Source organism: Bubalus kerabau, chromosome 1 (assembly GCF_029407905.1).
Source record: "Bubalus kerabau isolate K-KA32 ecotype Philippines breed swamp buffalo chromosome 1, PCC_UOA_SB_1v2, whole genome shotgun sequence".
NCBI lineage: Eukaryota > Metazoa > Chordata > Mammalia > Artiodactyla > Bovidae > Bubalus > Bubalus kerabau.
In genome coordinates, this window is record NC_073624.1 from 213,670,169 (window position 1) to 213,696,366 (window position 26,198).

The 26,198-nt window shown below is 44.2% G+C and overlaps 1 protein-coding gene and 1 long non-coding RNA gene across 2 annotated transcripts in view; one reads left to right on the top strand and one right to left on the bottom strand.

The window, feature by feature from the left end:
• FSTL4 (follistatin like 4) overlaps positions 1-26,198 on the bottom strand; it is a 537,703-nt gene that overhangs the window by 5,154 nt on the left and 506,351 nt on the right. Inside the window, exons 9-14 of the mRNA XM_055553669.1 lie at positions 24,885-25,046; positions 24,371-24,505; positions 23,425-23,451; positions 19,386-19,504; positions 14,467-14,616; positions 5,742-5,849 (exon numbers count right to left, since the gene is read on the bottom strand). Of these exons, the coding sequence (XP_055409644.1) occupies positions 5,742-5,849; positions 14,467-14,616; positions 19,386-19,504; positions 23,425-23,451; positions 24,371-24,505; positions 24,885-25,046 (701 nt within the window). The remainder of the gene's footprint in view (positions 1-5,741; positions 5,850-14,466; positions 14,617-19,385; positions 19,505-23,424; positions 23,452-24,370; positions 24,506-24,884; positions 25,047-26,198) is intronic.
• LOC129632216 (uncharacterized) lies at positions 998-11,645 on the top strand. Its single transcript, XR_008704428.1, has 5 exons — positions 998-1,051; positions 4,488-4,553; positions 6,102-6,314; positions 8,984-9,406; positions 10,793-11,645. It is a non-coding gene; the product is annotated as an uncharacterized LOC129632216 (long non-coding RNA).

Sequence of the window (26,198 nt, forward strand, 5' to 3'; positions counted from 1 at the left end):
GATGGGAGGAGGATTTGGGGGAGAATGGATACATGTACATGTATGGCTGAGTCCCTTTGCTGTTCACCTGAAACTACCATAGCATTGTTAATTGGCTATACCCCAATACAAAATAAAATTTTTGAAAAAAAGAAAAAGAAAATATCAGTATTAGGCAACTGGATCTTAGAATGTCCAGGTGAAAATGCCAGAGAATTCCAAGAAACCATGCAATCATTGCTTGATAGCAGGTCTGTCATTTTAGCTTATAATAGAGATGGAAAATCACAGGCTGCCAGCAGTCAGTGTCATTCACGCTTCACCACCCTAACACCCTGTGTGCAGAGGTTACTTCTTCAAAACCCAGTATCATGAGCCATTGAACTGATATGGGCTAGTCAACCTCACTTCTCCAATGAGTCATGAGTTCCTTCTTGGCCTGTGTCCCAACACATAGCTGGGCATGTTGGTGACTAAAAGATAGCTTTTGAGCCTCTCAAATTTGCTGGATCTATGGGCTTGGTCGAAAATGCAGGCAGGTGGCTGGATATCAGGAGATGTCAGTTGGTAGCATGGGGATGGGAAGGCTGAGCATCTGCTCCAGAGCGGTGGATGAAGCCAGCTAAGAGGTGACAGCTGGGGAAGAGCAGGGAGCCAGGGTATTGATGCAGCTAAAAACTGGACCTGGGAGTGGTGGACAAGAGCATGATAGGCAAAATTTGCAACATGCCAAAGGTTTAAACACTGGCTCCTGGGGGAGGGCCTTGGTGGAACAAGCCTCATTTATAGAACCACTTTCATTTTGTCACAGCAAAGTTTGTTTAACCAGTCCCTTAGTGTTTGATGTTCAGAAACCTTAGGATAGTATTTTGAATGTTTTGCAAATGTACATAGTGCTGTAACTAAATCTTTGTGCCCATCCTTGATCATGGCCTCTGAGGGGTCACGTTGCTGGACTGAGGCTTTTGGTTCACATTTCTAAATTGCTCACCACAAAGGCTCTGCCTTTTGTCATTTCCAGGAGCAGTTTTTGCAAGCAGTGGTTTCTTGAACACTAGTCCAAATGATGAAGGTAGGTTTATTCAGTTTATTTCATTTTCTTGTCAGAGTGCATTTCTCAGACTTTCTAATTATGGTGATGGTGGGCATAATGGTCTAATTCTTGATATTAATTAAAATGCTCTTAGTGTTTTGTCATTTAGGCAAAATTTGCTCTTGGTTTCTGGGAAACAGTCTTCATTATGTTTATGTCTTCTATTCCTTTTTTTTTAGTTTTTTTTTTTTTTAAATTAAGAATGTCTGCTGTATTTAGTTAAATGCCTTTCCAGCATTCATTGAAAATATTATAGTTTATTCTGTTTTAATTTGTGCTATGAGTAATATTGACTGATTTCCTAACAGTGAACCATTATTGCATCCTGGGAATTTGTTCCCTGCTCAAGCAGTTAGATGCATTGTTGGACTCTATTTTTAATACCATGTTGAATTTTGCTTCTGTATTTGTGAGATTAGTTGATAGTTTTATTTTTTAATACTAAGGAGCTGTACATTTCCCCCACATGGTCTGAGATAGTTCAAATAATACTAAAACTATCTGCATTTGAAAGGTTTGCTATAACTTGGCTGTACCCCAAAGCTCCTCTTCTGCTCAGTTCCAATTATTAATACTATGCTCAGCCTCTCTCACAAAGGTAATGGTAGCACTGAATACAAATGGTCTGAGAAATAAGATTAAATGATCAACTTTAGGTTTCCCTAAATGATAAGATTATGGTCCCAAAGCATTTGCCTTACCAATTTCATATGCTTCATTTATCAGTTATTACATTTTAAGCAACTATCACTAAAATGTATTTGTTTCTAGGATCAATACTAATTTATTAATTAGCCAACTTCAATGTATTTTAATATGTTTTGAAAAATCTCCACTCATGACTTGCCTTTTTCTGAATACATATGTCTGAGTGTTCTTGCCTAGGTATTAATCTAATTGTTAAACAATGCATCAGAAACTTGGCTGTACATTTTTCTATGGAGATCTTTAATCTTTAAAAAAAAACAACCTCTTCTCTGGTAATTGTTCTACTTCAGGTTTTCCTTTTCTTAGGTCAGTTTTTTTATTTAAAGTATAGTTGATTTACATTAATTTCTGCTGTACAGCACAGAGACTCAGTTTTATATATATATATATATATATACACACATACATACACACACACACACACATAATTCTTTTTTATATTTATATAAATATTGTGTCTTTTCTGCTGTGGTTTTTCCCAGGACACTGTCTGAAGGCTCCTGTGCTGTGCAGTGGGGCCGTGCTGTCCGTCCATCCTGTGTGTAACAATCTACATCTGCTCACCCCACGTGTGTTCTTTATGTTTGTCAGTCTCTTTCTGCTTCACAGAGAGGTTCATTTGTGTCATTGTTTAGATTCCACATATAAGTGATGTCATACGATACTTTCTCTCTCTGACTAGATCAGTTTATTTTTTTCTGCATTTTGCAATCATTCGTTTTTTCTAGGTTTTAAAATTTGCCACCTCAGAGCTGCAGTATACTACTTGACAATTATTTTCATCTTCCTTCATCTGTAGTAATCTCTCTTCACATTCTTCATTTTATGTTTTTTTCTTTATCAGGTTTATGAAAGATTTTTTATTTCTACTAATTTTGGTCTTTTAAATAATTCCTTCCTGCCAGTTCCTTTGTTCTTTTTCTAATTTCTTAATACAAATATATTCTCTGCAGGTTTTAAGACACAAATATTCCCTTGTGTATGGTTTTCTCTCTATCCCGTAGGTTTTGATGAGGAGTCTCGTTTTCATTGCTTTCAGACACTTTGTAATTTCTTGTTTTAATTTCCTCTTTGCTCCAGTAACAATCTAGGAGTGTTTCCTTATTAGGTAGGTCACATTTTAATTATTTCTAATTATCAGATAATGTAGCCTATAACACTGACTTTTGCAAAATTTGTTAAAATTTTGTGATTACTGATACATGTATATGTGGACATGTGAAAAAATTCTATTTGGCAGAGGAAAGGGTTTCTATATATTTATGAAACCAAGTTCCTTATTCATATTATTCACTTTTCCCATGTCATTATACTGTCTCCTTGGTATATACAATGTAAATGCATTTTAAAATCAAGTTCTTGTATTGTTAATCACTCTTGTGTCATGTATTTAGTTGTTTGCTATCTGTTGGCTGTTTATCTTCACATGATGTCTCTCCTTATGCTATTTAGTGCTTGTAACCTTAAATTTGACCTTGTCTGATATTAATATTACACTCAAACATCTTTTCATCCACCTATCACCACTTTATATGCCTCTTGTAAACAAATTATAGCTAGTTTTCTCTCCCTCTCTTCCTTCCAAACCCAATCTCATCACCTCTGCTTTTAATAGGAGAAGTCAGTTTGTCACATTTGGAATAATTAGATAGTTAACTATCTCAACTATTAATTTCAAAGAGCATTTTCTATATCCTCTCTTATCCCCATAAGATGACATGTTGGAATCTTTTTACTCCCTTCTCTTTCCTCTACTCCCTATTTTTACTTTTACTGAAATAATTTACCATCTTTAGAGTCTGGTATCAGAATATCTCTTTCAGTGCATCTCTCCTAATTCAAATGCCTTTATTTAGCACTTACTATACATTAGTCTCTCCTCATGCATCTTGTTTCAATTTTGGACCTTCCTTTCTTCCCTGGTGGCTCAGATGGTAAAGTGTCTGCCCGTAATGCGGGAGACCTGGGTTCAATTCCTGGGTCGGGAAGATCCCCTGGAGAAGGAAATGGCAACCCACTCCAGTATTCCTGCCTGGAAAATCCCATGGACTGAGAAGCCTGGTGGGCTACAGTCCATGGGGTCGCAAAGAGTTGGACACGACTGAACGACTCCACTTTCACACATTAGTTTCTCCTTATTCATCTTGTTTCAATTTTGGACCTTCCTCTCTAGATTTCTTACTTACTCTTGTCTCTTCTGTATCTTCCTCCATCTCGATGTCTCTGATTTGGCTCACCTGCTGTTTTTCTGCTGTCTTTTGTGATATGCTCTCTGAATTCTTGCATATGCTTAGGTCTTTCTTTTGTCCTGACAGGTAAATGATACCTTGGATATCAACCCTTTTCTTTTAGCAGCATGTGGGCACAATTCCAGTCTTTACTGTTGGAGGTGAGAAATCTGATTGTTCTTCTATAGGTGACGTGTTCTTTCTGCCTTGAAATATTTTTTCTTTATTCTTAGAAGTCCAGAGTTTTACCAGGAAGAGCAGAGATGTGTTCTTTCTCATCATGTTAACCTGGATCACTTTCAATCTACAAGATGTACTTTTTTTAAATTGGAAATTTTATTCCAAATTGAATGTTTGACTCCATTCCAACTATTACTTTTTCTAAACTTCTTTTGACTTTGAAATGTCATTTGAGACTTCATATCTTAATCTTATATTTGTTCTGTGATTTGAGGATTTTCTTGCTCTTTATCTTTCAGGCTATTAATTTGAGTCTCAGTAGAAACCATGCATTTTTCAACTCATCTCCTGCAGTTTTAAATGAGGTAATAATTTTTGTTAATTTTTAGCTCTAGAAAAATATTTTCTGGTGGCCCCTCCCTTCGAATTTCCTTACCTGTTTTCTTAGGGCTGCCAGAGAAACCAATTTTCTGAGCGACCTTATTCTGACTCCTAGGTCCTCTACTGAATTATTACTATTTGTCATCAGCTCACTGGGGCCCAGGGCGTGTTGATGGCGTCCACTGAGGGGCAGCAGTCTCTGTGTGTAGGAGATGAAGTAGTGTCCTTCCCCTGGCCCAGGAGGGTGGCCAGTCCCCAGGAGGAAGCTTCTGTAGACGGGGTGTCCCCTGGCCTCTTACCAGTCTTGGGAAAAAGATGAACTTGCTCCATCTGCAGCCCTTCTCAACTGGGGTTCTGAGAGAGAATAAATCCTAATATCCTGAGGAGTCCATTGTATGTGCTGAGTTAACTTCTGGGCATCTGGAATGGTTCTATGTACCATCATTGTGAAAATTGAGGGAACAGGTATTTAAATCACCTTCTGTAGGGCTTAATCCTCTCATGTACCTCGGTGAGAAAGGCTGAGCCAGACACGCTCAACACAGGTTGGTGTTGACCTTCCCTGACTGGTGGAAGAAGGGATCCCACAGTTGTGCTGGGCCCAGGCTCTTCCCAAGGGGGAGTCAGTACAGTGCAGTGGCTGGACTGCAGGGCTGAACATATACCGAGGGTGGAGCAGGGGCCAATTACTGAACCTTCCTGTGCCCCAGCACCCCATGAGCACTCAGTAAAGTGCTTTCATTTATGAACATAATTGCCACTGCTTTTCCTTCTTTTCCTTCTGCTTCCTTACTGTCTGGTGCCTGCTTTGGCAGTATTCTCCAGCCCGTGCAGCCCAGGGTGGAGAAAGCCCTAGCTCCCTTTGGAGTCCAGAGGTTCATTCCTGCTTGGCCCCAGGAGCTCCTGGCTGAGAAGAGAAAAGTGTTTGGGGGCTGGGCTAGGTGGGGCCCAAGAGCCACCTTCTGGTTGTCATGACATCAGAATCCCATCTACCATCAGTGTTGTCTTCAGCAGCAGGCCTGGTAGAAGATACCCTGCTAATTGCCTGTAAGGGGCGTGGTCCTGAGGATGTTTCCTACTCTCTCTCATGGACATACTCTGGGTAAAGGTGATTAGCTGGGGAGAGAGTCCTTTCTTGCAGGTGGGCGTTGTCCTGCATGTACCCAACATACCTGGAGGCTTGGTTGGGACTTGTGCACGTTCCCCCAGCTCAGGACCCACACTTGGTCATGTGATTTGTCATAGGACAGCTTAGCCGGCAGAGGATCGACACCTATGGACTTAAAAAAAAAAAAAGTAGCGACAAGTTGATCCTTGTTGTTGCAGAAAGTGATTCTTTTCTAGGCCACTCTATCCAGCCTAGCAGCCTGGATAATGAGCCCATTTGGGAACCCAGGGAAGAAACCTTTGTGGGTTTGTCTCAGAGGCATAAAATTGGTTGTTAGTAATGTTTTCCTTTCTTGCAAGTTTTACTTAAAGAAGACCCATACCATCTTGGCAAAAACATAAACACAGGTTTTTCTTTTTTCCAGTTTTCCACTCACGGTCAGCTTCAGGACCCTCCCACCACTTCTCCTGTAAGCCTTGGAGGCCTCCTGAACCCTCAGCATCCTTCCCAAGCTCTTCCACCTGCATGATCTGAGACTGACTTGGAAAGCTTCTGTTATCATGTGTCCTTTAACTTTGTGCAGACTGTCTTGTACGTCACCCACCTGGAACCTCCAGGACTTGGACTTTAGCATCAGGTGAGTCTTTTTCTACTGCTGTAACTGAAACTCTGCTATTTTCTGAGAATAGAGCTTCCTCAGTCACCTGGAGACTGTTTTATACTTCTCCACCCTTATGGCAGAAAGTGAAGAGGAACTCAAAAGCCTCTTGATGAAAGTGGAGAGTGAAAAAGTTGGCTCAAAGCTCAACATTCAGAAAACAAAGATCATGGCATCCGGTCCCATCACTTCATGGGAAATAGATGGGGAAACAGTGGAAACAGTGTCAGACTTTATTTTTTGGGGGCTCCAAAATCACTGTAGATGGTGACTGCAGCCATGAAATTAAAAGACGCTTACTCCTTGGAAGGAAAGTTATGACCAACCTAGATAGCATATTGAAAAGCAGAGGCATTACTTTGCCAACAAAGGTCCATCTAGTCAAGGCTATGGTTTTTGCTGTGGTCATGTATGGATGTGAGAGTTGGACTGTGAAGAAGGCTGAGTGCCAAAGAATTGATGCTTTTGAACTGTGGTGTTGGAGAAGACTCTTGAGAGTCCCTTGTGGACTGCAAGGAGATCCAACCAGTCCCTTCTGAAGGAGATCAGCCCTGGGATTTCTTTGGAGGGAATGATGCTGAAGCTGAAACTCCAGTACTTTGGCCACCTCACGCGAAGAGTTGACTCATTGGAAAAGAAAGACTCTGATGCTGGGAGGGATTGGGGGCAGGAGGAGAAGGGGACGACAGAGGATGAGATGGCTGGATGGCATCACTGACTCGATGGACGTGAGTCTGAGTGAACTCCGGGAGTTGGTGATGGACAGGGAGGCCTGGCGTGCTGCAGTTCATGGGGTCACAAAGAGTCGGACACGACTGAGTGACTGAACTGAACTGAATGTAGTTTCTAAGTTCCAAAACACTGTTTGTGATGCCGCTGTGACCCCTGCTCTTTTCCTCACTGACCTAGCCACTCTCTTTGTTCGTTAAAGATTCCTAGTTTGGTGCCTTCATTCAAAGCCCTGCTTTCTTAGTTCCTTCTTGGTTTCAGTAATCTTTTTCTCTTCCCTACTGCAGCCACCGTAACTTATTCCTTGTCAACAAATTTCTGAAACTTCAATTTAAGTCCACCATATTCTAGCCTTTCTGATCTAGTCGGGGGGCATTTTTGTCCCCACTGTTTAAAACTTTCCTCAAGAAATGTCTATGGAGTCCCTGAAACCATTTAATTGTCTTCACCACTCCACTGAACTGTGATAGAGCTTAATGTCAAATTCAGAGATCACTTTTTGATCCTCCTCTAACTTGAATTTTCGTCATGGTTAACCATACCCTTCTGGGAATATTGTCTTTCCTCAGCCCCCCACCTCCCTGGCTTCCCTTCCTCATCCTGACTTCTAAATGTTGGCATGTTCCACATCTTCATCTTTGACCTTCTATCTACCTCCTTTCCCTGGATGAGCTCATTCAGCACATGGCTTCAGATAAACCCACTGTACTCTAGAATTCATTCCTCTGTTGATGACCACAACTCTATGCAAACCTAAACTCTTCATGTTGCCCATCCCCGTTGACGTCTATTTCTTCTCCAGTCACCCCCATCTTTGCAGTCTGCTTTAACTGACTTGCTCAGATTAAAACCCGCTCTACCCTGAAGATCTAAGCAGAGTTGTTTCTATTTTCCTACCTTCATATACCCCCGGTCCATTGTTCATGCTTCTAGCTGCTCCTCATTGTTCCTCTCTTCTGCCAGCTTCCTAGTCTTTTCCCCTTCATTTACCAAAGGCTTAGGATCCAGTGGCCTTCTTCTTCCCAGAGCTTCTTAACTCACCATCCTCACTCTCTCTAGATTCGTGTACTTTTTCTCTCTCTTTTAAAAACCCTCTTGATTATTCATGCTCTTCCAGCTATCTTATTTGTCCACCCTCTTCACAAACTTCCCTGAAGTTTGGACTGCAGGCGCTATCTGTCCTTTCTGCCTAACCTTTTCCAACCCTAGTTCATATTCTCATTCTGACTGAGGTGGTGTGGAGCAGGAGGTTGAAAACCTAACCCCCACCCCTGAAATCTCTTAAATTCAGAACAGTGCTCTCCACAGACTCTATATGCTAAGGAGCTAAGACATGGAGGGGAAAAGGTCCTGAAGAACAAACCAGGCTCTCAGTGTGAGGACTGGAAGGGTGACCTACTAGGAGTGAATCAGAGGCTGACTAAGCTTTATAAAAGCTGCAACTCAGCCTTGGCTCAACACAGTACCTGATTAGAGGGATTCATTTTCTACTCTCTCTCTTCCTAGCAGAGAAAAGGATAAACTCTCTTCAGTGGATGACAGCCATATAAAGTCTCTACAATGTTATATGGAAGGTTTGCCATTCAGAAAAAAATGACTAGGCATTTCAAGATACAGCTTATATGACTGAAAATAATATAAAAAGATAAGGAAATTATGTGCATATAATTATATATATGTGTGTATGTATAGGGAATTAAGCAGAAATTCTAAAGTGAAAAAATGCAAATGAAGATCTCAATAAATAGATTTTGTTAAATATACCTTAGACAGGGTGGAAGATAGGACTAGTAAAGTGAAAGACAATTGAGGCACATACCCAAACTGAACTACAAAGAGACAAAAAAGGATGGAAAATATGAAAAGAGGGAAAGAGATGTGTGGGACACAATGGAAAGGTCTATTTTTTTTTCTTTCAGAGTTCTCAAAGAAGAGGTGAGAAAGAATGAGGCCTCAGAATATTGAAGAAACAATGGTTAAGAATTTTCCAGTCTGATGAAAAATACTAAAGACCAAAGAAAGAGAAAATCTAGAAAGCAGCCAGAGAGAAAAAAGGGATATGTCATCTTCAAAAGAGAGACAGTAAAACTTGACGGTTGACCTGTTAACAAAACCAGTGGAAGATAATGAAATGGCATCTTAAAGTCGAAAGAATATAACTGCCAATGTAACATTCTATATCCAGTGAAAACATCCTTTACAAATGGAAAATTTTCAAACAAATAAGAACTATGAGAATCTGTTGTCAGCAGACCTGCACTAAAGAAACCTGTCCAGTCAGAATGAAATTGATCCCAGAGAGAACACTGTACTTCAGGAAAGAATAAAGAGCAATGAAAAAGGTAAATATATGCGTGAATATAAATGACAATAATAGTCATGTTTTGCGGGGTTAAATTATGTGTAGAAATAAATTCATTCCTACTATAGTGCCAAAGGCAGAACGGGGGTTAGAGGAGTTAGAGTGTTCTAAGGTTCTCTCATTATTAGGCAATGAAAGTGAAAGTTTCTTAGTCATGTCCGAATACTGGACTGGGTGGCCTTTCCCGTCTCCAGGGGATCTTCCTGACCCAGGGATTGAACCTAGGTCTTCCGCATTGCAGGTGAATTCTTTATCAGCTGAGCTATCAGGGAAGCCCATTATTAGGCAAATGAAGTAATAACTTGTATGAGACTGTATTGAGGCAAAGAATGTGTTGTGATCCCTAGGGTGGTCATAATAATAGCAATGATCAAAGAATGCATGGACAACAAGTTACTAGAGGAAGAAATAGAATAATAAAAACGTTTGACTAATCCAGAAAAAAGCGAGAAAGGAGAAAAAAACAAACAGGTAGGTCAAATAAAAAAACAGAAAGATGGTAGGCATAACCATATACAGGGATCAAATAATTGAGTAAAGACCAAGATTATTAAACTAGATAAAAGCCAAAATCCAAATACATTAGTTTTATAAAAGATCACCTTTTAAATACATGACATAGATTGAAAGTGAAAGAATGGAAAAATTATACCATGGTAACACTAATCAAAGTAAATCTGATTTAGCTACACTGTTAGACAAAAATAGACTTTCAGGCAAGAAGCTTTACCAGAGATAAATAGGGATATTTTGAAAGAAGTCTTCCACTCAGGAAGATATTACAATTTTAAAGCAAAGCAAAAATGGATGGAACTTGATAAATTTACAACCACAGGGGGAGATTTCAACATAGCTCTTAGCAGCTAGTTGACTAAACAAAAGTCACTTAGAATATTTGAGTAATAGAATGATCCAACTTGACACACACATTAGAAAACACATGCTTTTAAAGTATACACAGAGCATTTGCCAAAGTAGATTAGCTTGATTATAAAGCAAGCTTCAACAGATTTCAAAGGATTGAAATTATTCAGAGTATTTTCTCTGACCAGGTAAATCAATAACAAAAAGATAGCTAGAAAATCTCTTGTCATATTTGCCAGGAGAAACCACAACCAAAACCCTGGTTTTATGTAACTTTCTCCCAACAGTGAGCAACCTGCACAGTTGAGCATTCCTTGGAAAAAAAAAATACAAGCCTCGTCATTGGTTTGACTTGAAATTTGTACCCCTCATCCTTAAGTGGACCTTCACCACTGCCCTGCAGTCCTACCACATTTCCCTGGTCAATTTAATCTCACATCCAACTTTCACCTCTTTCCTTAGACTTCCAGCCTTGGTGATAATTTTCCTTCTTATTTCAAAGGCAACCAGAAGAGAAGGTCACCCAGCTACCACCAACTGTATCACCTATTTGCACCTGTGCCCGAATACTTCCGGTTTCTTCCTGCTCTGATGAGTGAACGTGCTTTTATCTTAGGCTGGTGTATCTGCTCCTATGTCCTGGATTCCACTGCTTACTTCACTGATGCAGAAGAAAGGGAAGAACTGCAGAAGTTTTCCCCATTAGCATACAAATGCTGGAATGTCATCTAGCCTAAAAGTTTCTTCAGCATCCTCTGCCAGCTACCGCCTCATTTGTCTACTTTTACTCACATTTCAGCAAAACCCCTCAAAATGGTTGTCTGTATTCACCATCTCTACTCCCTCTGATTCTGACGTGAACTCACCCCTCTCAGGCTTGCATTCTGCCATTATCGTCCTGTTTGTTCCTGCCATGATGATCCATGTGGTGCTGAATCCAAGGTTAGTTCTCAGTCTTCACAACATACAAATACTTTCAGCAACCTTTGACACCATTGACTACTAACTCTCCCTTAAAATACTCTTCTGGAAAACCACCCTCTCCTCATTTTCTTCTTACCTTTCAGGTTACTCCTTCTTGGTCTCCTCTGTTGGCTCTCTCTCTCATTCCTGATCTTTAAGTGTTGGAGTACTTCAGGGCTCCAACCGTGACCTCTTCTCTATCTATATATCCCTCCATGATCTCCTCCAGGTCACTGGATTTAACAAATTCACGTGGTAATGATGCCCACATTCATATCTCCAGCCTAGACCTCTCCTTTGACTCCAGACCTATTTATGCAACCTATTACATGACATCTTTAAAGATATAGATTAGATTACGTTTAAGCTGCTATTATATATATAAAGTGGAATTACTAACTTCCCCCTGTATCTGCTTCACCCCCTGCCTTGCTCAAAGCCTCTATCAGAGTGCATTACTTTCCTACTGCTGTAGCAACCACTAACTTGGTGGCTTAAAACAACACAAATTTATTCCCCATAATTACAGTTCTTGAGGCCAGAAGTCCAAAATTAATTTCACTGGCAGGAGAAATACATCTGCATGGTAGTGCTCCCTCTAGAGGCTCTAGGGGAAAATGTATTTCCTTGTCTTTTCCAGCTGCCAGAATCCAAAAATCTGCATTCTTTGGCTTATGGCCTTTCCCTCCAATCTTAAAGCCAGCAGTGTGGCAAACCTGCTTTAGTCCTTAAACTGTCTCCTCCTTTTTTGTTGTCACATCCTCTCTCTCATGAGGATACTTGTTCTTGCAGGTAGGGCTCACCCAGATAATTAAGGATAATTCCCTTTAAATTCCATTTAAAAATCCTTACTTTGAACAAAATCTTTAGAATTTGTATGCAAACACAAAAGACCCTGAATAGCCAAAGCAATCTTAAGGAAAATGGAGCTGGGGGAATCAGGGTCCCTGACTTTGGACTATACTACAAAGCTATAAAACAGTATGCTATGGGCACAAAAACAGAAGCATAGATGAATGGAACAGGTTAAAAACCCCCAAAATAAACCCATGCACCTATTGTCACCTAATCTTTGACAGAGGAAGAATATACAATGGAGAGGAGACAGTCTCTTCAATAAGTGGTGCTGGCAAAACCGGACAGTTACATGTAAAGGAATGAAATTAGAACATTCTTCAACACCATACACAAAAATAAACTCAAAATGGATTATAGACCCAACTGTATGATTGGATACTATAAAACTCTTAGCAGAAAACATATAGACAGAATACTCTGACATGAACAGCAGCAAGATCTTTTTTGATCCACCTCCTAGAGTAATGAAAATAAAAACAAACAAATGGGACCTAATTAAACTCAAATGCTTTTGCACAGCAAAGGAAACCATGAAAAAATGAAAAGACAACCCACAGAATGGGAGAAAATATTTACAAATAAAGCAACCAAGAAGGGATTAATCTAAAAAAATATACAAAGAACTCATGCAGCTCAATATCAAACAAAAGCAACCCCAATGAAAAAATAGGCAGGAGACCTAAATAGACATTTCTTCAAAGAAGACATACAGATGGCCAAGAAGTACAGGAAAAGATCAACATCAGTAATTATTAGACAAATGCAAATCAAAACTACAGTGAGGTCTCACACTAGTCAGAATGGCCATCATCAACAAATCTACAAATAATAAATGCTGAAGAGGGTGTGAAGAAAAGGGAACCTTCTTGCACCTTTGGTGGGGATGGAGAACAGTATGGAGGTTCCTTAAAAACTAAATACAGAACTACCCTATGACCCAGCAATCCCACCCCTGAGCAAGTATCTGGAGAAAACCATAATTTGAAAAGATACATACACCCAACATTCATTGTAGCATTACTTACAATAGCCAGGACACAGAAACAGCCTAAATGTCCAATATGTATGTATAATGGAATATTTGTCATAAAAAAGAATGAAATAATGCCATTTGCAGCAACATTGATGGACCTGGAGATTATTATACTAAGTAAGTCAGAGAAAGACAAATATGATACTGCTTATATGTGGAATCTAAAATAATACAAATGAACTTGTTACAAAACAGAAATAGAATTCACAGATGGGGAAAAGAGGGGTGGGGTAAACTGGGAGATTGGGATTTAAGAGTATTAACTATATATAAAATAGATAACTAATATGAACATACTGTATAGCACAGGCAACTCTACTCAATACTCTGTAATGATCTCTATGGGAAAAGAATCTTAAAAAAAAAAAGTGGCTATATCTGTATGTATAACCGATTCACCTTGCTGTACACCTGAAACTAACACAACATTGTAAATCAACTATAGTCCAATAAAAGGTATTAAAAATCCTTAATCACACCTGTGAAATCCCTTTTGCCATATAAGGTGACATTCTTTGGTTCTGGGGATGAGGGTGTGGATATCTTGGGAGCCATTATTCCACCCACCACACACAGTATATGGCATTACCATTCTATCATTGCTTAAATTATTATTCCTTTCTCTCAAACCTTACATTCAAATGAGCAGAACATCTTTTGGGCTCCACATTTAAAATATAGCAAGACTTTGATAACTTCTTACTGCCTCCACTGCCGTCATCCTCTCTTGCCTGGATTATTTCTGTGACCACATCTCTGTTCTATCTTCCAATCTGAGCAGCAGATTGACTCTTTAAAGATGTCAGATTATGTCACTCCCTTGATTAAAAGACTTGAACGGTTTGCTATCTCACCAGCCTTAGTTTATCTCTGTCTTTGCTGCATCCCACTCTCCTCTGCCATGGTCATGCTCCAAAGCTCCAATCCCACTTGGTGTTCAGATCTCAGATTCTGTTTACCTCCAGAGGTAGGGCCACTTAAAAACAGTATTTTGGTTCCTCTGTCTCTTTCAACATGTAAATAGCTCTTAGCATCTGTAGCTCCCTAAAATTCTAAATGATGGTCTCTTTCCCCAACTAGAATATAATTTCTGGGACCTGTTCATTCATGGCTATTTGTCCAAGCACCTAGACCAAAGTTTGGCACATAGTAGACAATACATGCTTAATGAAAAATGCACTTCTCTAAAATGAATCTTCTCTACATCCTTCCATTAGCCTGACCACTTCTCCTAGGAGCTGGGAAGTGCTCAGAGAACAAAGAAGGATGTGGCAGGCTGTGCCCCAGAGGGGGAAGCTCCCCCCTCCCTCAGAGAGATGTACCTGAAGGACTTTCTGAGCCTGCACGTCGACCACGAGGACTCTGCTCAGTGTCGGCTGGGCCACGTAGATGTAGCGGTGCCTGACGTTCACTGCTGATGCCCACTGGCAGGGCTGGGTGGCGTCCCCGTTCTTTTGAGGACATATTTCTTCCTGTAAAGGAGACAGGCTGCCATAAGTCTTCTTAATCCCCTGTTCCCCTGCCATCGCTGGGTTCCGCTCCCTTCACCCTCCCCTCTTCCTTTCTTCCTCTCTCAGAATTCTTCGCCACTGCAGAATCCGAGGGAGCACAGCACGCACAGCTTCTTGCATCACCGTGCATGGAGCTTTTACTCCACGTTCCGTTCATCTTTCATCTTCCCCTGCTCCTCCTGAGGCTGTAACTCCCTTTGCCGGCCTTTCGGCCAGCAGCTGAGAGGTCCGTGTGCTTCCACTCTTGAGAGTGGCTTTCTCCCTCTCCTCATCCCCATCCATCGCACACAACTCTGTCAGTGACCAGACTCCTGCAGGGGTCACCTACACACACCCTCAGCTTCCTCACCTCTCACATGCTCCTTAGTCCTCTGGTGCTAGTCCTCAGCACAGAGCTGGCGGTGTTCTCACTGAACTCCCGGCCGACTTCTCAGTTATATTCAAGCTTTGCCATCATCTTATTTGAACTTGGGGCATCATTTGACACTGTGTTGACTGTTTCTTGGTTCTATTCCCTCCACCCTCCCCAGTGTTTGACCCTTCTCTGTTGTTCAGTCTACTCTGTTTGCTGATCTCTAGATGCCAGAATGCTCAGGGGTCACTACTGGATGACTTCTCTAAAATCCACTACCTTTGCTAATCGTTGTTAATCCACACCTATGACTTTAAATACAGTCTGCTGCTACTGCTGCTAAGTCGCTTCAGTTGTGTCCGACTCTGTGTGACCCCATAGATGGAAGCCCACGAGGCTTCCCCGTCCCTGGGATTCTCCAGGCAAGAATGCTGGAGTGGGTTGCCATTTCCTTCTCATGCTAACAACTCCCAAATTTGTATCTTTAGCTCAGCCCTCTTCTCTGAACTCCAGACTTAGCTACTTTCCTAAGTAGTTATTTTATTTACATCTCAAATTTCTAAGTTCAAAATCAACTCTCAGTTTTGCCTCCCAGTCTTGCTCATTTCCCTTGTTCTACTTCCTAGACAAAATCTCTGAAGGCATCTTTGACTCTGCTTTTGCTCTGTACACCCTCAGCCTTCATCCAATGAATAGAAATCATTTCAATTTTACCTCCAAGAACATACTGAGAGTTAAACTTCCCGATCACTTCCACCTCTGTCACCTTGGCTCCAGCCACACTGTCCCGTGAGGGACCGTTACAGCAGCCACGCTGTACTCCTCGACTCCGCCCTGGCCTGCCTGACAGGTGCTTGACTCACCAACCACAGGGATCCCTGTGAATACAAGTCAGCTCAATGCACTCCACCACAATAACACTCTTTCTTGCTCAGAACAGGGTCCAAGTCTTTCCTGAAGCCATCAAGGCCCTGAACACTCTGGTTCCTGGGACTCCTCTGCCCTGTCTCTAGTGTTTTTCTCCCTTTCCCACCCATTCTGTGCACGCACGTGCCGGCATCTTCTGTACTTATGCTGAACTCCTGCACCAGGCCCATGCGCTGATCAACTGGTGTCCCCAGATATCTACCTGGTGTATTTCATGTCCTTCAGGTGACACATCAGCCCCCATGTCACCTTCTTGAGATGCCCTCTCGAGCCTCACCAAGCTTAGCACCCAGGCACCCACCCTCCCTTACCTTGCTACACTTCTCATTTCCCGCTTGACCTTCTTCATTTGTTTGTCTACCTACACTGAGTCTTTTCTTTGTCACTAGATCGTAAGCTCCTTGAGAGCAAGCTGTTTGTTGGGCTCACTGCTTTATTCTTAGCACCTAGTGAAGTGCCTGACACAGAACTGGTGCGTGAAATATATAACATAATATAATACAAATAAAGAATAAGTGAGAGAAAAGAGGACCTTCTTTTCCCTTGTCTTTTGTGATACACATTCTCACGTGTTTCCTCATGACTCTTGTGTGATGCTGTCTCAACCTTTGTGTCAGCCCCAGGGTTCTGTGCAGATGCCCAACTCCAGTCACTTACACGCACCCTTGGTGATCTTGTCTCCTGTCTTGGCTGTCATCAGCACTCACATGCTGAGGCTCCCAGATCTGTGTCTTTAGCTCAGAACCCAGTTCTCTGATGGGTTCTCCTACAGTCAGTTCATTCTCAACCGTCCACATGTGAGCTGGTCTTTGTCGCCATCCCTGCTCCTCCTCTGGGTCCTCAATGGCATCTAGGCAGCCGAGTCCAAAGCAGGAACACCATTCTGGACGCTTCCTTCTCCCACACAACTCATTGTGAATTAGTCCCTGAGGACTACAGAGATTGCCTCCTAAATCTCGGAGTTCTATGTTCTAGCTTAAGCCCAGTTTCTTTCCTAAACAGCTGCAATAGCTTTGAAGCAGGTCTTTCTCCTTTTACATTTCACTCTCTGTCATCATATTTAATCCTTACATGCCTGTGTGCTAAGTTGCTTTAGTCATGTCTGACTCTGAAACCCTATGGACATAGCCGGCCAGGCTCCTCTGTCCATGGGATTCTCCAGGCTGGAGTGGGTCACCATGCCCTTCTTCAGGGAATCTTCCTGACCCAGGGATTGAACCCACGTCTCTTATGCTCTCTTGCATTGGCAGGTGGGTTCTTTCCCACTAGCGCCACCTGGGAAGCCCTTAATCCTCACAATAACTTTAATTTACCTATGAGAAAAGACAGAGGTTTAGAGGGGTTAAACACTTTTCTTAAGCCACTTGGCCTGCTGAGTGATGGAGGTGGGCTCTGATATCACTTGTGCAGATCCTGCTCTACAGCCTGTGCCCTGACCTACTAACCCTGCAGCATCCTGCTGGGCAAAGTGGACTCTCATCCAGCAGAGAGGCCAGAGATGAGAAGCACCAACTGCCTACTCACCCAGAACCTGAGGAAGAGGGTCAGCTCATCGTAACTCTCCTGGGAGGTTCTGGCCATTTTGTAGGTGAGCAAACTGTTATTTGGGACTGTTCCATAGCTCACAGAGGTTTGAGTTGCCTGAAATGCCTACAGGACCTCTCTTACTGTGTATGTTCTAGTTTCTTAGGAAAATTGAGCCCTGCTTAGGATTTGAGAGATTTCCCTTGCAAGCTCCAGGTTAGGTTATTGCAAATATATGAGAAGTTAGTGCCAATGTGATGGGTTGCAATTATTCAAACCTAACTGCTAGAAATTAACTAGGACCACTCTTACTAGGGGGCTGGTAGTGGCTCAGTGGTAAAGAATTTGCTGCCTACGCAGGAGCCATGGGTTTGATCCCTGGGTCAGGAAGATCCCCTGGAGAAGGAAAGGGCAACTCATTCCAGTAGTCTTGCCTGGGGAATCCTATGGACAGAGGAGCCTGGCAGGCTACAGTCCATGGGTTGCTAAGAGTTGGACGTGACTTAGTGACTAACAACAACTCTTTCTAGATGGTTTCATGGCTATCACGTGGAGGGAAAACTTATCAGAGGTTAACACTTCAAAATATGATTAATTCAAATGAAATAGTCTGGAAAAGAGCTGTTCCCAAGCTGCAAATATAAGAAACATAACACTGTGAAATACACCACCAGCCAGCACAGCAATACAACAAACTTGTTTCAGGAACTTGTCTGGGCCAAGCCCACTTGCTCTGTGAGCTCCAAGCCCATCACTGTGGCCCAGTGTATCCACTGTATGTCTTTGAGTAGAGGGCTCATGGGGGCTCTTAGATGACTCTTGGATTAATGCCATGCTTCTACCCTCAAGAAGCCAGGGATTAGCTAGGTCAGACCTCTAGTAAGAATCCACCAATGCAAGGCCAAGTGGGACACCAGTGGAAGGGACAGAACTGAGGGGTGGGAGCCACAGCCCTGAGGATGCCTCCTGGCAGCAGGGTCTGGGGGGCTGGAAGAGTTGTTTTGGACCTGCTGCCTGCAGTCGTCTCTTCTGCCTCTGCCCCCTGCATGTCACACTGCCATTTTCTACCCAGCCTCTGAATTGTGCATAGCAGCTCTGATGCTCAGGCCACTCACATGTTTCATGCTCTCTCCCCTGTTCCCTGGGGACCACTGAGGGCCTCCAAAGCTCAAAAATCTACTGTTTCCCATTCTCACCAGCACTGGTTTAACCCAGGTCCCCATCTTCTCCTGGATAATCACAACAGCCTCTTTACCCACTTCTGGGCTTCTAGTGCAGCCCTCCTGATCCTCACCCTCCGTGAGGCCCTGCACATGTTCCAAAGCAGCATAATGCTGGCCATCCTTCGCTTGAAGCCCTTCGGTGCTTCCCCTTAGGACTCATCAGCCCTGACCCTTACCTACTGTCATCCTCAATCTTAGGCCCTTCTCACATCCATTTGTCCTCCAGGCATATAGAATATTTGTGGTTCCCTGAACATGACCTGATGTTTTATGCTCCTGTGCTCCACATTCATGACATTTCCTCTTGACATTCATCACCGATTCCTACCTGTTCTTCACAACTGAGCCCAGGCATCACCTGCCCCCGGAGTCTTCTCTGACTTTGCCCCTGGAGAGGCCTCTCTTATCATTGCCATGTACCTTACACATTCTTCTAGCAGGATCTGTTTGGAAGCTGTCCATTCACACTACTGTCTCTGTCATTTGATTGTGAACTTGTGGAGGCCAGGAACCCATCTGTCCTCCTGGGGCCTCCCTTCAGGCTCCATGCATGGAAGTGGCCACTGGAGGAAGGCATCTGGAGCCACATCATATATAGCAAACAGAATTCAAGAAACCCGGTGGCACACATGGTGAAAGGCTGTTGTGTGATGTTGCTGGGATGTTGCATGTGATGTGGAGTGTCCCCAGTGCCAGACACTTACATAGCTCATGAAGATCTTCTCCGTGGGCTTGAGGTGCCTCTGGATCTCACAGTCCACCGGGTGCAGGACGATTATGCCATCGTCGGAGAAGACGTAAAACATGTTTCCCACACTGAGGCCTGCGAGGAGCAAGCACAGCCATGGTTATGCCCTTCCTAGCAGCTGGTCCCCAGGCAGGCTCACAGGCCGCCTTGGGCACAGATGAAACCGGCAGCCTGGCTGTGTCGGGTGTAGGCACAGAGTGCAAGGTCTGGTCCAGGAGGGGCGAGGCAAGATGAGCAGGCAGTGCGTGGGGAGCAAGTGCCTGAGGGCTGAGAATCAACATGTACACCGAGGGCCCTCCAGTCCCTAGGCTGTCTTCCCAGACATGCACTCCTGCCCCAGGTCATCCACAGCTGGCCGTCAACACAAGTTTTCAAATAAAGGACAGCTCTGGCTGTGACCTACATTTGACCTTTCCTAAGGGCTTCCCTGGTAGCTCAGCTGGTAAAGAATCCACCTGCAATGCAGGAGACCCTGGTTCGATTCCTGGGTCAGAAAGATGCCCTGGAGAAGGGAAAGTCTACCCAGTCCAGTATTCTCGGACTTCCCTGGTGGCTCAGCTAGTAAAGAATCCACCTGTAATGCGGGAGACCTGGGTTGGGATCCCTGGGCCGGGAAGATGCCCTGGAGGAGGGCATGGCAACCTACTTCAGTATTCTTGCCTGGAAAACTCCATGGGCCTAGGAGCCTGGCAGGCTGCAGTCCATGGGGCCACAAAGAGTCAGACAAGACTGAGCAACTGAATGCATACACGTCCTGAAAGGCAAAGTCTCCCTTGGTCCTTGTCAACTAGGCAAATCAGAATGGATCAGATGATGCCAAAAAAAACAAAGTTTTTTTTTTTTTTAAACACATTTATGTACAGTGCTGCCACTTGGAACATGGGGGCCTAAGAATGCTGGGGTTGGTATTTCTTTGTCCAAACCTGGCCTCTGTGCCAGTGAACATTTCCTTCAAGACAGTTTGCTCCAACCTCTGCCTTACCAGTTTCCCCGCGGCAGCCCCATGCCAGGTAACAGAGCCCACAGCTGGGTCAGGCCAGCTGCCTGCCCCCTACCTCATCCTAGCCCAGGGCCATGGCTGTCTGGGGAGAAATTTCCTTAGATCAGCAAAGAAGGGGCCTTGGGGACCAGCTAGTTCAGCCTCCTTATTTTAAAGACAAAAACCAAAAAACAGGCCCAAGATGAAGAGGGGCTTGGTTGAGGCCACAGGCCCTTGTAACAGACCTGGAGCCTGCACCTGGGCTCTGTCCCCTTGCCCTGCTCTCCATACAAGGTCAGCATGGCACAGGGATGGGTAAGGTCTAGAGTTCTCCCTCTTCCTCCCCCACACCCCTTCCTCTCTCCCTTCATTGCTTTCGAAGGTAACACATTGAAAAGATTACTAGGAATTCTAAGAGAATTACCTATGTGAAAAATTCTTTCCTAGCATGCTAATAAAACCAGTGTACTGACTTAATTGACTAATGGAGTAAGTTTTTAGTGAGTGAGAAAATGATGAAACAGGCAAATGGGAATCCTGTTCTGCCTACTTTCAGTGGCTCTGCTGGTCACTTTCACCAGTGCCCGTGGCTCCCAGTGTGGACAGGGGCCCCTGACTCCACAACACAGCCTCACCTGCCTCTGGTTCTACGCTGAGTTGAGGGCTCCTGCCGCTATAAACAGCTAGACCCCAGCCTCTCGCAAGCTGGGAACGCCTGGGCGCACTCTGCATAGGTCCCAGTGGGAATCCTGGGTGCTGGGCAGCCTCTCCCAAGAGCCAGACAAAGTGGGCCTGTGCCTCCCACACAGTGGCCAGTGTATGGAGTGGGGTAGGGAACACACATTTGCTGTGACCCCAATCTATCGTGTCTCCAGCAAGACTTTCTCTTCTATACACTGTCATTTGGCAAGCTCCTCTTGCTCAAACCTAGGGGCCAGAGGAGGTCGTCCCTGCAAAACAATCACAAACCCCACAATAGGCTCCCAAGGTTCTTAGAAAATCAGTGGCTGGAAGAACCAACATGAGACCGAAGGCTTTGTCGAGCCCACGTGGGGCTTGCAGCTATGCTGCAGGCTGAGCACTGAGCCTTGCCACAGTGGACAGTGCAACGTGAAGCTCAACAAGGCCTTGCTCCACAAGTAACTGACTTCACAAGAGAGCTGCCTCACGAGTCAGACCCCAAGGTTCTGTCTGTGGTGAGCTTGACCAAGGGGCACAGGGGAACATTCTCTGCTATTGGGAGTCCATCATGTCACTGCTCCTATTCAGAGATGGGAGAGCCCTGCCAACCTCTCTGCTTTTGCTCCTGTATTCTCCAACTTCGGGTCCTTGAGTGTGAGCAGGGAAGGGCGTGGGCAGACAGCTGCCAGGTGCGATGGAGTCTGTTCACTGCTGGGTTGTCCAATATCAGCCTAGCACCAGCCAGCCCTAAGCTCTGAGGCAGCTGTGGGTCTTAATTTGGCCTTTGGGCCTCCAGAGCTGCATTTAATACTTTCCAGGGTCTCCTGCGCTCTCTGCAGTTCTCCACTTTTGAGACTTGTAAACACCCCTTAGGAAGCACTTTTTAAAGAAACAGAGCCAAAGCTCTCTGTGTGCGCGGTGGCCTAGAAGCCAGGTTGAGGCAGTGCCAAGGGACCGCTGTCCCTGATTAGCAACTGTTGCCATGACTTTCCTTCTGAGGATTCCTAAAACCTACTGGCAACAATCCCTCATTTTCCAGGCTCTGCCTTTGTTTTGCTCCCAGACTGTGTGAGCATTAGTGCCTGACAGTCAGGAAATTACTCTGAGTGCTTGTATGCATGCGCATGCTAGATGGCAGGTAACAGCCTGTGACGTTCTTAAGAAGAAACATGAGGAAATGTGCTGGTTTTCAAAAACGGAGAATTAGTGCTTAACCCTGGATCTCACGGTGCCTTCTGCTGGTGCTCATCCTCTCCCCTGTCCACCAAGCTAGAGGACAAGGTACCTCAGGTGATTTGGAGTCTCTGGTGGAGGGGTTCAGAGGGAGAGTTGGGGGTCCATTGCAAATGCATCCAACACAGTGACTCAGGCTCTTAACCCAGTGCCCACATGTGCTTGCTGTTTTTGAACCATATTATTAGACCACTTTTGATATACAAAAATGGCAATTTTGTTTTTTGCTTTCTTTGGCCATGTGGCTTGTGGGATCTTAGTTCCCTGACCAGGGATTGAACCTGGGCCCCCAGCAGTAGACACATGGAGTCCTAACCACTGGACTGTCAGGCAATTCCCCCCAAATGGCAGTTTTGTATGGCCTGGCCTAATATCTAAAGATCGTTGGGTAGATACACATAGGTTTAAAAACCTATTCATTGAGAAAGATACATGCAAATGTATATTTACAGACATGATGGTAGCTTTTTTCTTTAGCATTTTCTCAAAGTAACACTAAACCCCAACACCAACATCAGTTACTAGAAAATATTTTAAGGCTCAGTTCTGACCAGGATCCCTGCCAAGAAGTCTGCTTCAGTGGAGGTTTCAAAATAGCTTTAAATGGAAACTTTTGTTCTAAAAAGTCGAATAGTCTAATGTCCATTAAAGACATTAGACATCAAAGACATCTGTGCTTGTGCATGCTCAGTCATGTCTGACTCTGTGACACCATGGACTGTAGCCCAATAAGCTCCTCTGTCCATGGATTTCTCCAGGCGAGAATACTGGAGTGGGTTGCCATTTTCTACTCCAGGGGATCTTCCCAACCCAGGAATTGAATCTGCATCTCTTATGTCACCTGCACTGGCAGGCGAATTTTTTACCACTGTGCCACCTGGGAAGCCTATTAAAGACACTTAGTAGGTTTAAACCAAGTTTAAACTCAAGTGTGCCACTTGAGTCTGATGTGGATTTCCACTCTGATCTGGCCTGTGGACCCCACTTGTAGGGATTGCTTGATGTTTAAAAGAACTATTGGTGGTGCATGGAAAGATGGCATGTTATGGAGCCATGAACACATGTGATTACAGGCACAATACAGAACAAATAAGCTTGGTACCTTCTTCTCGCCATAGAATGTTCGCAACTGCAGCATCAGAGAAATGAAGAAAGCAGGTACATGATTGGGGGAAGAAAACAAAAGAAAAATCAACGTCAGAACATTGTAGTGATTCAGTTCAAGAACACACTGGTATCTAGTTCATCATGTATGGACTCTGTACCACTCATCGCCCCCCACAACACTGAGGGGGGATGCTGGGCAGAGACAAATGCTTCCAGGGCTCAGGACCCTTTTGGTTTCCAATGAATCAGGTCCCAGGATCACAGAAGCTAATGGGATTCTCTCTTCTGTGGATGATAAACAGCAAGCAACATCCCTCAGACCTCCTGGACTACTTCCAGAAGCATGCTGGTTTTCTGCTAGGATTTTCCTTAGGAAGACCATCTGCAATACTTTTTTTGATTTTCTCCCTTGATGATAAAGACTCAGCTAAGGGTCTTTGATCACAGGAAAGAGACCATATCTAACACCCATGTCCATGAAATTACTCCTGTAGAGCCTACTGGGGAGCAGTGGCTATGAGAAAGAGCCTGCTTAGCACTCCAAGTAGGCAATCCCTGGAGTAAAAGCATGTGTGGGTGAGTGTGTGGGCCAGGTCCTGGGCTATGGGAGGGCAGCAGCTGCTGGTGGGTGGTTAGTAGGAGCAATTTTGTGGATGAAGGACAGAGCAAGCAGGAGGCAGAAATGGGGATAGGCTATGAAGGCTTCCTTGTGGCCTTGGACTCTGTCTGCTGTCCAGAGACTTTCCCTGCCTGTGTTTGCAGAGTTGTCTAGGTTTACAGGCAAAGTTTTCTCACCTCTGGCCATCCTCTGTCCCAGGATACGTGGAAGGACATAAGGTTTACCCCTGTCTCCAGGGGTTCATGGTTGGTGGCTATGGCCCCTGCAACCCAGTGTCTCCCAACCAGCTCAGTAAGGAGCTCAAAGGCAAAAGTGGACTCACGGGTCTTTCTAGCTGAGTCTTCAATGAAGAGGGAGGAAATATCTTCATCCACACCCACTTCATTTTTGGCAATGCAGGTATATGCCCCCGTGTCTTCATACCGAACACTGCCGATGTGGAGCTCGCTCCCATTGGCTGCAGAAAGAACAGAGCGCAGGGTGGCCTGCTCAGCTGGGACCTCCCCCTGCCTTTCTCTCTCCTATTGAGAGTATTGAGGTTATAAGTACAGCCCCTCAGCAGGGCTAAGGGCCGTCAGTACCCTGATATATACCCAGGAAGGGCTGGAACAGCGGAGCTGAACTGCAGGTGACCTGGGACCTAGCTGACAGCATCTCCTCATTGTGCTCAGAGAGATCTGTGTGAGACCACAGAGCAGGAAAATCTGGAGAGACATTTGTTTGCTCCCCATGTCTGACTTAGAAACAAATCACTCCTCTTATTCCCATTCCTAGAGAGAGTGTCAGCTTGAACTTGATGGCATTAATGGCACAAAGACATCAAGGGGGGCTCTTACCTAAAAGGGAGAGCTGTTTTGACATCTGGGTTGAGACTTCCATGCCGTTTTTTAGCCAAGTGATTCTGGGCATAGGAATGCCCTCTGCGTGACATCTCAGGCTTGCTGCCACCCCCGGCTCCTGTGCCTGGGTCTCTGGATAGACGCGGATGACGGGTGGCACTATGGGTGAGAGTTAGTGCTGGTGAGAACAGGTCTTCACCTGCCTCGGGCCTGTGGTCCCACACTGAGACTCTGCCCAGAGGGCTGAACCGAGAGGCAACTCTGGAGTTCTCTTTGTAACTAGTTTGCAAACATTCTGCAGCAACTCAGGCTCTAAAAGAAAGGGCTATAAAATGGATTGTAGGCAATAAACATGTCAGGCTTTGTACTCTGTAATTCATGGCACTCATCATTATTCTAAATATGATCAGAAAGGCATCCAAATATTTAAGGCTGTTCAGCTGCTACACATAAAGAGCAACAACCACCAAAATTTATTTCTGAATGAATAAAATTCAGATATATTATTTCTGTTATCGGAAAGCCATTGGACAGGGACTTAATTTCTTGCAGGAAGTGCTTCACAAAGCACTTATGGGCATTGACTGGCAGGGCTACTAATTACATCACTGCTCTAGGGAAGCCCATTGATTTTCCAGTGGGTCATTTTATTTCTCCACTTCTCATCCCCTGGAACATGGGTACAAGGCATATCCCCCCTTGTTCATTCTTGACTCAGCTGTGGGCCCTAGCAGTCAAGTTTGGGACTGGGGATATGACCAGGCCTACTCATCAGATGAGCAGGGGTGAGGAGGACGTCAGCACCCTCCCCCCCTGGCCTTTCCGACATGGGCTGTCTGTAGGGCAGGAAGAAGTAAGGGTTGTCTGAGGGTCTTCCCTCCTACCCTGAGCTCTAAGCCCAGGAAATAAAATAATTACCATTTTCAGTGGAATTGTTGGATCTTACTTATTCATATATTTTACTCTATATACTTCCAAAAAGGCTTTGTGAGGACTCATGTAATGGCATGGATACAAAACTACGCAACAATAAAAACCACATCATATGTCTTTTGGAAAGGTGGGAGGATTCCTCCTAAAGTGAGCAACAACATTTTTACAGAGTTCTTTGGACACTCCTAAAGGCAACCCACTCCAGTATTCTTGCCTGGAGAATTCCATGGACAAAGCAGCCTGGTAGGCTACAGCCCATGGGGTCACCAAGAGTTGGACACGACTGAAGCGATTGAGCGCATTGTCTGATAAAAGTAAGTGATCCAGTATGTTAGGAGAGAGATTTCCTCTAGGACTAGAGGTAGAACAAATTGACGT